The following is a 12,586-nucleotide window of genomic DNA, read 5'->3' on the forward strand; positions in this document are numbered from 1 at the left end:
TCCTTCCTTCCTTCCTTCCTTCCTTCCTTCCTTCCTTCCTTCCTTCCTTCCTTCCTTCCTTCCTTTCTTTTTCTTTCTTTCTCTCCCCCCCTTCTTTCTTTTCTTCCTTACTCCTTAAATTTTTTTCTCAATTGCATATAAACAAATATTTTTAAGATTCTTTTTTTAAGGTGGGGGTAGTTAGGTAACTCAGTGAATAGAGAGCCAAACCTAGAGATAGGAGGTCAAATTTGGACTAAGTTGTCCCAACTGTGTGAGCCTGGAGAAGACTTACAATTGCCAGCCTTTATTGTTCTTCTGCCTTTGAACAGAAACTTAGTATCTATTTTAAGACACGGTAAGAATTTAAAAAAAAAAAAAAAAAACCCTGAGCAAACTCCCCCCCCCCCCAATTTTGATTGCAGAGAAGGAAGATTTTCTATATTTGAATAGACAAATCTTCCTCCAAATGCCCATTTCTATTGAGGGTTTTATCATCCTTCTTCCAGTAATGCAGGTTCATAATCCAGATTATTCTCCTACCCTTTATCCATTCCATTGCCAAGTATTATCATTTTTACCTTCACAACATTATTCTCACTTCTCCCCCAACCCTCATTCCCATTTGCTTCTATGATTTCAACAACTTCCTAGTTTGGTCCGCCCTCATTGATTCTGTCTCCCCTTCCCACAACTGACCAAATAATGTTCCCACGGCACAATCCGAGCATTCCCCTCCTAATAAACTCATTGGCTCCTTCCTGCCTTTAGAGTAAAATATAAACCTGACAGATTTTCATTTAATCTTTAAATCATCCAGCACTTACTAAATGCCTACTGTAAACCAGGTACAGTACTAGGTAGTTGGAGATAAAAGTACCAAGAACGAAATAATCCCTACTCGGTTCCTCACATTTTAATGGAATAGATGAGTGTATATATAAATATATGCAATATAAAAATGCAGGGCATGGGAGCAGCTGAGTAACTCAGTGGATTGAGAGCAAGGCTCTCCTAGAGCCTTCTAGAGATGAGAGATCCTGGGTTCAAATTTGAGCTCAGACACTTCCTAGTTTTGTGACCCTGGGCAAGTCACTTAATCCCCATTGCCTAGCCCTTACTGGTCTTTTGGCTTGGAACTGGATCGTAGTATTGATTCGAAGACATAATGTAAGGATTTTTTTTTAATTGACTTTTTAACTTTTTTGTAACTCTTGGTTTTCCTGATTATAGGCAAGAAGGCTGTGGCAGAGGAGGAAGGTTGGTGTTACTTGGCTTAGTCCCCAGCTCTAGTCCTTGTAGGTACAAGGCAGTAGACTAGCTTCTATTGTGAATTGCATGATTGTGAAAAGAATACCAGTTAGGTTCTGCTCCTGCTGTCCTCACCTAATAATAATAATAATAATAATAATAATAATAATAATAATAATAATAAAGCTAAGTGCATTCCTTATTGTGATGAGAAAGATGTAATGATCTTTTTGCTTAACATAGGCATTCCCTACTCATACCTTTGTTTCTAGGGCCACCATCTAACCCAGTGATGGAGAACCTTTTAGAGACTAAGTGCCCAAACTGCAACCCTCACTCTGCATTTGAGCCGCCCTCTTACCCCAGACAGGAGAGGGAGGAAGCATTCTCATTGGGCTGTTGGTCAGATGGGCAGGTCATGTGAGAAATGGCCTCAGGCATGGTGGAGAGGGGGAGGGGAGCAGCCCCCTCGGGAACGTATGCCATAGGTTCACCAACATGGATCTCGGCCAATATGGCACAGGATCCTGTCCAACTATGGCCGCCATATGCTTCAAACATCAGTTTACTCTTGAGAGGTGGGGGACGGGGGCCCTATGGTAGAATAGGGGAAAATTGGAGGAGAAAGTAGTCAGAAGTGAAGTTTTTTAATAGCTAGAGCAGATAAGGATTTAATCATAAAGCCTTCTTCAAGTATAGATGATGTGCTGTGGACTTACTTTGAGCTTCTGGGTTTGGAATAAGGATGGGATGGGGTCAAGCAACTCTTCGAACATTTTGAGGACATTCCTTCTGAAAAACAGAAGCAGCAGCCAAAGGATGTTTCTGCATTCAGAGATAGTCTGGTTGTGAGGTCCTTTCTGAAGTTCCCTGGGTGGCCCAGTTCTCATTATTAAGTACTCATTATCTTGTCTTTTAGTGCTTGATATGCATTGTAAGAAGGGAACTGATTTCAGCCACAAGGAAAGTCACTTTTTTAACATAAAAATCTTATTAATTATTTTTGTTTTCATATTTTTCCATACATTTTCAATGTATGAAATTCAAATTCATACATTTTACTGTGTATTCATCTTCTACCTTCCCAGTAATTCATCCCTTATTGTGAATAATTTTTTGTAAGAAAAAAATTAAAAGAGAAATATTTTTTCAAAGTCTTCAAAACAATGTCAGTACATTGAAAAAAATACAATATATGCAGAATTCCATACCCTTGGACTTCCCCATCTCTGCATAGTACTGGAGAGGTGCCTTCTCATATCTCTTCCTTGTAGCCAGGTTTGTTCTCTATAATTTCACAATGTTCACTTTTTTTCTGGTTGTTGTTCTTTATATGGTAGTATTTGATAATTTGAAAAGAAAGGCCTCCAGCAGATTAGCTTTTCTCTAGCCATTATAAAAGAGGAAATATATAATGTTAGCAGATTCCATGGAATATAAGCAACCTGGGGGCAGGACCATCTTTCTCATTGTAATACTTATATCTCCAGGGCCTCTTACAATGCATGGCACATAGTAGGTACTTAATAAATGTTTGTTGATTGGTTGGGTGGGGAGAGAAGGGAAGTAAAGCAGGAGTATCTGCCTGAGGGGAAATTTATCCTTTTTTCTGTCTGTTCCATTGGATCCCAACAACATCATGTTAGCTTTCTTTCTTCTTCAGATCAGGTATCCCAAAGACTGTCCTACTGACCATCAGAGGACCACCTCACCTGTTCTGGTGCCTTTATCAAAGAATCCTCAAATAACAATACTCACTCTGAGAAATGGACTTAGATCTTGATGTAGCCTTTGCAGCACAGCTTTAGGGAAAACTCTACATAGCCTTCCCAAGGCAACATGTCTTACACATTTTACAGGAAGATTCGCCTTGATGGTGTCCATTGATCAACCTTCCACCTCCAGACATGAGCTTATCTGATCTATCTCTTCCTTACTTTCCAGTGGGTGGAGTGAGGGTGATTTTTGTTTTCTGTATAGGCAGTACTCTGAATAAAAGTGTATCTTCCTACAAGCACATCCTTTATATGAGATCTGATTTGCCAGAAGGATAAACCAAATTGGGTACCTTGAGATTATTCCACCACCCAACAGTGACAACTAATAATAATGTGCTTTTGCATAACACCATAAGATTTATAGAATGTCTTCCTCACAACAACCCTGTGATGCTGATAGTTTAAATGTTACTTCTATGACTTATTACCTGTATGTTCAGGTAAGTCACTTCATATCTCTGAGCCTCATTTTACTTATCTGTAAAATTAGGTCATTAGATGAAGTCCCTTTGGTTTTTCCCACCTCTAAATCCTAAAAATTGTTTTTTAAAACAAAGCTATGATTTAATTGACTTAAGGGACACTCGGTGAGGAAAAAGGTTCTTTGCTAGTACATATCTGGCACCTACTCTGCAGGTTATAGACCTAAAGGGTTTCCTGGGACACTGACAAGTTAAAAGACTGGTTCAGGTTCATACCTTTGGTATGCATTATCAGTGGCAATGGAAGCTAGGTCTTTCTGACTCCAAGACTAAGCTCTTCAATCTATCATACTTTTTTCTATGGTCCTCTTCTCATTTTTCTGAAAATAAAACTGAGCCTTGGACAGGTTAAAGTGACTTGCCTAAACCCAAACAACCACTTAACATCAGATTCAAAGCCTGGCCTCCCAACTCCCTGGGCATTGCTATTGTTACTATTCTAAGGCAACTATTTGCTTTACAAACAGGTTCACTTAAATAGCAGGATCCCATGTGCCTTTCAAATAGAAGTCAACTGATCAAAAATTTAATTCACATATCCTCTGAGTACTACCCTGCCCTCTTATGTTCTTTAAGGGATTTCCTGAATCAGAAGAGTTGCATCCCAGGGCCTGCACAACTTCCAGTGGAGGCCACAAACTAGAATAAAATGTAATTGGGAAATATCCAATAAGATAAATAAAACTACATTTTAATGTGGATAATGTTAATTTTGTGGTTTTCTAAGTCAATATGTGGCCAACAGAGATCTATTTCTGTTGAGTTGGACACTACATATACCAAATATACAGGATACCCCAAATATCTTATTATAGAAACTTTAATGAGTTTTAATAGCTTAAATCATAACTAAGACTTTTAGAATACCCTGTGTAGTATGTGTAGTCCTCCCCCATGAGACCTTTGTAGTACTTATTAGCTTTTTGAACCCATTCATTCTGCTTCTCCTTTTCATTGGGTTAACAGGTACCAATGGTCCAGCCGTTAAGGAAGTAAAGCAGATGGAGAATGGAGTTCTGATAAATGAAATCGCAGGGAAACAGCTAAAAAGGTAGGTGCTTGCACATGCACATGTACGTGTGTGTGTTTGTCTGTCTGTCTGATTGGCTGGCTGTGTATGTGTCTGAGTGTGTGTTTGAATTTGTGAATGTCCTTGGAATTTCTCTGCCTCTTTTCTGACTGATCTGAAATTGGAGCAGTATGCTACGACACCTCATGTTTTTGCAGTAAGTCTATCCTTCTTGACACTAAGGTTCCCTACATGGTGTGGATTCTTGGGTCATTTAGCTTGAGTTGTAAAATATGAAATGTCAGCTCTGTTCCTTTTGTCCTTGAAGAACCTTGAGAACAAGCTCAGGATGCTTATTGTTAGCTAGCTGTTCGAGAACACAAGATCACAGATTCCCTGGAGGTTGGTACGTGATATGATCTGAGACCACTAATAATTGCTTTTATTTGAGGGAGCCAAAAAATAAAATAAAATAAAAATGAGAAACTGGAAAGAATATGGTTGTTTTGTCCAGACATCTTTCTGATAACCATTGAGACAAGGAGTACTTGTGCTCTGATATATTTGGCCATATATTGAAAAACCTTTCCTTTCAGAGTTTACACATCTGTCATTACACGTCAGTCATTGGGCATTTGGTATGCAGAAGATCTGTTAAAATCCTGGGATTTAAGCTGCTTAATAAAGAACAGGCATATAATGGGATCTGCCCTGGAGGAATTAACCCTCTCGACAAGGAGATATCAGCACTGGAAATAGGGTGCACATGGGTATAATAAGGAGAGCAGGACATTCCAAGGTGGAAGTGAGGGTAAGGATAGTGCAGGGTCAGAGTAAAAGTGGAAGAAGTAGGCTTAGAGCTGCCAACCCAGCTAACTTTGTAAAGTTTCCTGTGACTGAAAGGATGTCCATTTTCTCAGGGAGAAAAGATTGGCTTTTGCAGGCATCCCCAAACTGTTTGGGCACTATTTGCCCAGGGGGAGAAAAGCTTGTTTATTCTCTCTCTAATCATTTAGTCAAGCAACAGTTTATTACATTTATTTCCCTAGGTACTGTTGCCTCTCCACTCCCTAATATTTAAAAAAGTTACCTTGTTTGTTTTACATATGCCAATGTACCTTTGTGTTTTCTCTTTTGAAGCAAAGTGTAACTTTCCTTTGTTTTCCCAGGCCTTAACCCAGTGCCTGACTATGTTCTAGGACCTGCTAGGCCCTGGAGGTATAAACAGAAATGTAGCTATTCCTGACCTTAAGGAGCTCACCTTCTATATGTACACATATGTCTAGGCTCTCTTGAGTGCCAGCTGTTCCTTAGTCCATCATTCTCAAAGAATTTCGGAGGGTGCTTCTTAACCCTCTTTCAACTTCCCCAAAATAAATTGAAGCAGTTATGATGGATGTGAGATCATCAGCCTTCCCAGGATCCTTGAGAGGGAGGAAGAGGGATGTCTTATTCAGAGATCAGATTATTTAAATATTTACTTTAGAAGCTATTAAAAGTATAAGGCAGTGTGCTGGGTGCTATGGGAAATACAGAGATAGGTGAGATACAGTTCCTGTCTTTAAGAAGCTTACATCTCAGTAGAGGCAATGTTTTAGTTTTGCAATTTTAATTTTGTAATAGTATTACAAAGTTCTGTAATAACCATAACAGAGGACAGTATGTAGTAAGCATCATGATGATGATGCTTTACTGGGGATTCAAGGAACAGTGGCAGAAGGAAGTGAGCTTACACAAGCTTGAGTATCTAAACTCTCTGGCCAGGATGCTCTTAGTATAAAAAAATCAAAGAGTTGGAGAGTTGGAAGGAACCTCAGTGGCCACCTCATTCAACCTGGCTGTTTTTTATTTGTTCTGACACTTACTTGACTGGTAATTATCTCACCCCAGTTCTTTACTGGCTTTCCTTGCAGTTTTGTTGAATCTCCCTAGAGTTGGTTTAACAAGTTCCCCAGCAAGCAAATAGATGCATTGCCAATACCCATGCTGCTTGTGTTTTTCTAAAATCAAGTTTCAAATATAGCCCCTCATAAAGAGCTAATGTGACTCAGGATTGGAATCAGGAGAGCCAGGGTTCAAATCTGGCCTCAGACACTTCCTAGCTATGTGATCCTGGGCAAGTCACTTAACCCCAATTACCTAGCTCTTGCCCTTCTGTCTTTAGAAAATGTGTTTTGAAGAACCACAGATGAATCAAATCATTCCCCAATTGATAAATGATTAAGGGATATGAAAAGGCAGTTTTCAAATGAAGAAATCAAAACTATCAATAATCATATGAAGAACCATAGATGAAACTTCAGGCATGGTGACTTTGACTAGAAGGGGTTTGTTCACTCAAGAAGTGACGATAGGGGCAGCTGGGTAGCTCAGTGGATTGAGAGTCAGGCCTAGAGACAGGAGGTCCTAGGTTCAAATCTGGCCTCAGACACTTCTCAGCTGTGTGACCCTGGGCAAGTCACTTGACTCCCATTGCCCGCCCTTACCACTTTTCCACCTAGGAGCCAATACACAGAAGTTAAGGGTTAAAAATTAAAAAAAAAAAAAAAAAAAAAAAAAGAAGCGATGATAACAATAGCTGACATTTATATAGCATTCTGTACCAGGAGAAGTGTGGGATATTCCTCAGGCTCAAAGCTTTGAATCTAGTTTAGGGAATCTCAATTTTCCATTAGGGTATCAGCATTAATTTGATTACTAGGCTTTGCTTCCTAGTGTAAAGGTTAAATTTAGTGGTTGGACTTAAATTATGTGAAATGATGTGGTCAACGAAGTTATTATATCTCAAGCTAGAAGTTTATTTACAAAATAGAGGAGAAACAATAAAGTAGAGAAATGTGAGAGAGGTTAGAGAAAATACCTATATTAGTCCTCTACCAGGAGGGCCAGTAGTGATTAACTATGAGGCCTCCTCCAAGATGAAAGCTATTCTCTTAGGAAAATGGGAAAGTGGTCAGCCCTTTTCACTCACCCAAGGAAGTAGTCTAGGAGTCAGAATCTAAGTTGAAGCCATGATTCTCGTCACAGCCTCCAGTGAAGTTCCCTCTAAGACTGTCTCCAGGAGACATTCTCCATGAGACTCAACTCATAAGACTACCCTAGCCAGAAGGATTTTCTGTCTTTTATGGTAGTTTCCTGTCCCTAATCCTTTTCACAGGGGCCAATAACAGTTTCCAAATTGTCCCGTCAGTGTCTGTGGGATTGACTTCTCACCTCTTAAGGTGTTAACTCTCCTCCTAGAATCCACACATTTCTGAGTGTGTGAACTCTTAAAAGAATTCAAAAGTTTCTGGCTGTTTGACTTAGAAAAAAGGGTGGAGCTCTCCAAGTATCTTACTAACTTCTCACCTAGCACTAAGCAGGGTGTGAATTTAGTAAGTGGCTTGTAAACTCCTCTACCTAGTTTGAGCTTGTGTTGATTCTGTCAAAAGGTAGACCAAGGAGAGTTAATCCTGTCCTCACAATCTAGTGAGGTACTAAGTAGGGGTACTTAAGTTATTGTTAACCAAAGTTTTAACTCCAACTAGGCAAAGAAAAGGATTCCCTTTTCACAAGTGTAAACTCAGAATAAACAAAGAGAATCAAGAATTTCCTTTCACACTAGCATCCACTTGAAATGAACTTTGGACTCTGACTTTTAGATAACCAGGAAGAAAGATTACTGTTAGTACAGTGCAGTGAGAGAAAGAACCCTGGACTAGGAGCTATGACATCTAGATGCTTTTATAAAGCATCTACTGTTGTGTTAGGCTCTGTGCTTGGTAGAAGTGTTGGATATTCCCTAGATGACCAGGCTCAAAGCCTTAATCTAGCCTCAGTGGAATGTAAACTCTTTGAGGACACAACTTGTTATTTTTTTTGTATTGTGCATATTAGGCATTTAATAAATGCTTATTGGATTGGATTTTAAAAAATATGCTCTAGGAGTTCTAATTGAAGGAGACTTGAATTTCTTTTTAAAATTAAAAAAAAACCCCTACCTTCTGTCTTAAAATTGATAAAAGTATCAATTCCAAGGCAGAGAAAAGGTAAGGGCTAGGCAATTGGGGTGAAGGGCTTGCTTAGGGCTACACAGTTAGGAAGTGTCTGAGGCTATATTTGAACCCAAGTCTTCCCAACTCCAGGCCTGGTGCTCTCTCCACTGAGCTACGTAGCTTCCCTGAGAGATGAATTTCTGAGAAATCCAAGGCTCAGGTGCAGTGGCACAGCTGGACAGAACCCACATCTCCTGATCTCTCAGCTCAGTATGCCAGCCACTACATCGAGTCTCCTTGTTCAAATTTTTTCTCTACTCAGAGACACTTTGTTTTTGGATCCTGGAAGCCTAGGGTGGGCAGTGGGGATGTTCTTGCTCTCCGTGAGATTTCTTACCTGTGTGCTCACAGGTACTGGGAGTTAGGCCCCACCTGTGATTACAAAGGTTTGACCTTCCCTCTGTTTTGTTTTCTCTAGACAGCTCAGTAATTCCTCCTCCTATAGCACAGAACCTGGGAAGCACAATAGCACAGCTGATGTGCAGAACTCTGAAACACAAAAGGATGCCTGGAAGCTGATGGAGGCTGATAAAGCCAAGACTGGGCAGGTAAAATCCAAGCCATCTTCCTGCCCTGCTTGCCCTTTGCTGATCAATCAGCTGCAGGGCTTTTCACAACTTTTGTAATAGAATGAATTTTGGATTATCCATGTTTAAAGAAAGAAGAGATGGATTATTATCTGAACTCTTAAAACCTGTTATTCAGTCATTTCAGTTGCATTTGACTCTTCATGACTCTAATTGGGGTTTTCTTGGCAAAGATATCAGAGTGTTTTGCCATTTCCTTCTCCAGCTCATTTTACTGATGAAACTGAGGCAAATAAGATTAAGTGATTTGTTCAGAATTACACAGCCAGTAAGTGTCTGATGCTGGATTTGAACTCACATCTTCCTGACTTCTGACATTCTATCCACTTTGCTGCCTATCTGCCCCCAAATTTTAAATGGTACAGATTTTTAAATCTATACTTTGTGTAAAGCCACATCAGACCTAGTGATGGCTATTTTCTCCCCTGAGTAGCATAGTAGTCATCCTAGAGTACTACCATTTCTCCTTGCCCTTCCTGACCCATTGAGAGTGATGCTAGTATGGAAGATATTGCCCCCAAATCAGAAAAAAAGAGATAGAGTAAGAAAATTAGTTAATAGATCATAGATTACTCATATAACTTTATAGTTAGAAAAAAAAAACCTTAGAGATGATCTGATCCACTCTCTTCATTTTATAGATGAAGAAAAAGGGATCCAGAGGGCTAAATTCATTCTCCCATGGCCATAAGTTAGTTGATAGTTAAGCTGCAACTTTTATTCAGTTGATAAAGCTGCAACTCTTGGATTTAAGCTTTTCTAGTATTCAGGTTTGCCATTCACAACAGTGGCTACACCCTGAGACTTGAAGTGAGTGAGTGAGTGTGTGTGTGTGTGTGTGTGTGTGTGTGTGTGTGTGGTGACGATAGGCAAGTCACTTAACCTCCAAACCTCAGTGTTCTCATCTTGTAAAATAGGGATGATATTTATACACACTATTTGTAAAGTAAATCACTATATGAATGTGATCTATGGATGCCTGTTATTAAAGACTGTGAGAGAACCTTGTCCACAAAGTACTCCCTAGAGGTAGGGGTTGGCTTCATTCACATACTGAAAGATGGTGTCCAAAGGAGGGTTGAGCAGAAAAAGAAGAGACAGAAGATTAGAAGAGATGCAAGACTGAAAAGTGAGAAGTTTGAAATCTGGCTTAGCATCATAACTACCTTTACCCCTTGACTTTTTGTTGGGGAACTGACCTCCACATCACTAATCCTTTCAACCCAAGCTATCTTCAGTAAATTTGAGCTAATTTTCCCCTTTTGTCTGGCTCAGCAGTCTTCCCCACCTGCTTCCTTCTTGCCTTCCAGCTCAAAACCTTTCCTAGGGAGTCAGGTCACCAGAAGTCAACAATGACCACTCCCTCCCTATTGCTTTTTAACTTCTCTATATGTGCTCAGAGAATGAGAATAATTGAGCATTATAGGATATACTGTTGAGATATCCATTTTCCCTATTTTCATGCCTCATTTCCCAAAGAAGGGTCATTTGGGCAGGAGACAGAGAGATAAAAAAGACTGAAATATCTAGCTTAGGTTATAGTAACTCCCTCCTGGTTCCCTGTATTTCCTTGCTTTAGACCTTATATTCTATATAATAAAGATAGGGCAGTAGGCAAGGATGTGGGGGCTCAAGAGAGATAGCATAGTGTACTGAACCAAACCAGGCTATAAGGAAATGGAAGTTTTTTCTGAGTGACTGAGAATAATGCCAAAGCTATAATTTTCAGTTGGACAGTCAACCAGCAAATGTCTTTAATGTCTTACCGAACGTTCATGATTGTAGTAGGTACTGTAAAAAAAAGTGTAATTTCTGCCTACTGTCTAGTTGAGGGAACAAGACTAACAGACATGAAACAATAGTTAATAATTCAAAACAATATAATTATGCTATATAATAGGCCAAAGACTTGATGTAATATAAGAATTCTAGCTGGAAGGAGACCAAGTGAGGGTTGGAGTTGGAGGGTTGGACCAATGGAAGGCTCCTGGGAGAGGCTCAGACATATTCCAAGCTTTAGAGGCTGGACAAGATTGGAATGGATAAGAGAGTGGAGAATACTCTGCATGAGGGAAACAGTGACAGCAGAGGGAGGAGTGGGCTTGCTGATATGAGGACAATAGCCAAATTGTGGATTCATGTCCCAAAAGTTGGGCTCTTTGGGTTTATCATACACTGTCTTGCTGATGTCATTAACCCCAAGTCTATTCCATTGATGGCTTTTTCTGCAGGAGCCATAAAGTCAGTTTTTTGTCAGGCGCTGTTATAGGAGCACACTGTGAGCACTGTACGGCTCTCACGAAATTATATTTTAAAAAATGTGGCGTTCATAGCTCTCATGGCCAAAAAGGTTGCCGACCCCTGGCCTAGACCAGACCTACTCTAGGCCCTGGTTCTGGAACCTGTGACTTAGTCCTTAGCTGTCTGCATAGGAGTACATAGGTTGGAGGGGAAAATAACTGTTATTTTGTATTTTTGCATTTTTGTGTGTTTTTGTTTTGTGTTTTAATTTTGTGAAGTGACTTTTCTCCTTTGTGTTTTTAGGTAAAGCTGTCAGTGTACTGGGATTATATGAAAGCTATTGGACTTTTTATCTCTTTTCTGAGCATCTTCCTTTTTATATGTAACCATGTAGCCTCCTTGGCTTCCAACTATTGGCTCAGTTTATGGACTGATGATCCTGTGGTCAATGGGACACAGCAGCACACAAATGTCCGACTGAGTGTGTATGGTGCTCTGGGCATTTCTCAAGGTGAGCCTGTCTAGATCTCATATCCTTAGGTTAGGAAGTTTTACCTTCTCTTGTTATCTGTTTGAAGCCAGTACTAAAGAGATGGTGATAGGAATAGAGGTACTCATTATTTTTCAAATTTGTTTTTATTTTTGTTTTGTTTTTCATATTTTAAAACTAAACTTACTTTTCACCTCAGCACTGTGAGTTGGGTAGAGGGAAGGTTCTCCTGTGGCTATTTTAGAAATGAGGAAACTTAGATTCAAAATGTTAATAAGGAACCCTTATTAGTAAAGAAGTGGTTGTGTCTGTTGAATTACACTACTTCTCTGCAGTGAAGATAAATGGAGTCTCCTTATTTTTCTGCTTATTTAGCTTTGGTGGTAAGGGGGGAACCACTCAAGGGGACTTCAACAAATGAATCTGATTCACATCCATGGAGACCTTTTTAAAATTTTTAATTTCATTCATAGAGTTTTTTTTTAATTTAAATAAAACCCTTATCTTCCTTCTTGGAGTCAATACTGTGTATTGGCTCCAGGGCAGAAGAGTGTTAAGGGTAGGCAATGGGGGTCAAGTGACTTGCCCAGGGTCACACAGCTGAGAAGTGTCTGAGGCCAGATTTGAACCTAGGACCTCCCATCTCTAGGCCTGGCTTTCAATCCACTCATAGAGTTTTAAACGAAGGTTAAAGATGGAACCTTTCACATGTCCAGTAACTTTTAATCCTATGGA

At 39.7% G+C, this 12,586-nt stretch overlaps 1 protein-coding gene across 1 annotated transcript in view; it reads left to right on the plus strand.

The window, feature by feature from the left end:
- ABCC1 (ATP binding cassette subfamily C member 1) overlaps positions 1-12,586 on the plus strand; it is a 115,082-nt gene that overhangs the window by 81,388 nt on the left and 21,108 nt on the right. The window contains exons 20-23 of the mRNA XM_044678427.1: positions 1,213-1,239; positions 4,457-4,541; positions 8,952-9,081; positions 11,665-11,872. Coding sequence (XP_044534362.1) covers positions 1,213-1,239; positions 4,457-4,541; positions 8,952-9,081; positions 11,665-11,872 — 450 coding nt within the window. The remainder of the gene's footprint in view (positions 1-1,212; positions 1,240-4,456; positions 4,542-8,951; positions 9,082-11,664; positions 11,873-12,586) is intronic.

This window comes from Gracilinanus agilis, chromosome 1 (assembly GCF_016433145.1).
Source record: "Gracilinanus agilis isolate LMUSP501 chromosome 1, AgileGrace, whole genome shotgun sequence".
In the NCBI taxonomy this organism is placed as follows: domain Eukaryota; kingdom Metazoa; phylum Chordata; class Mammalia; order Didelphimorphia; family Didelphidae; genus Gracilinanus; species Gracilinanus agilis.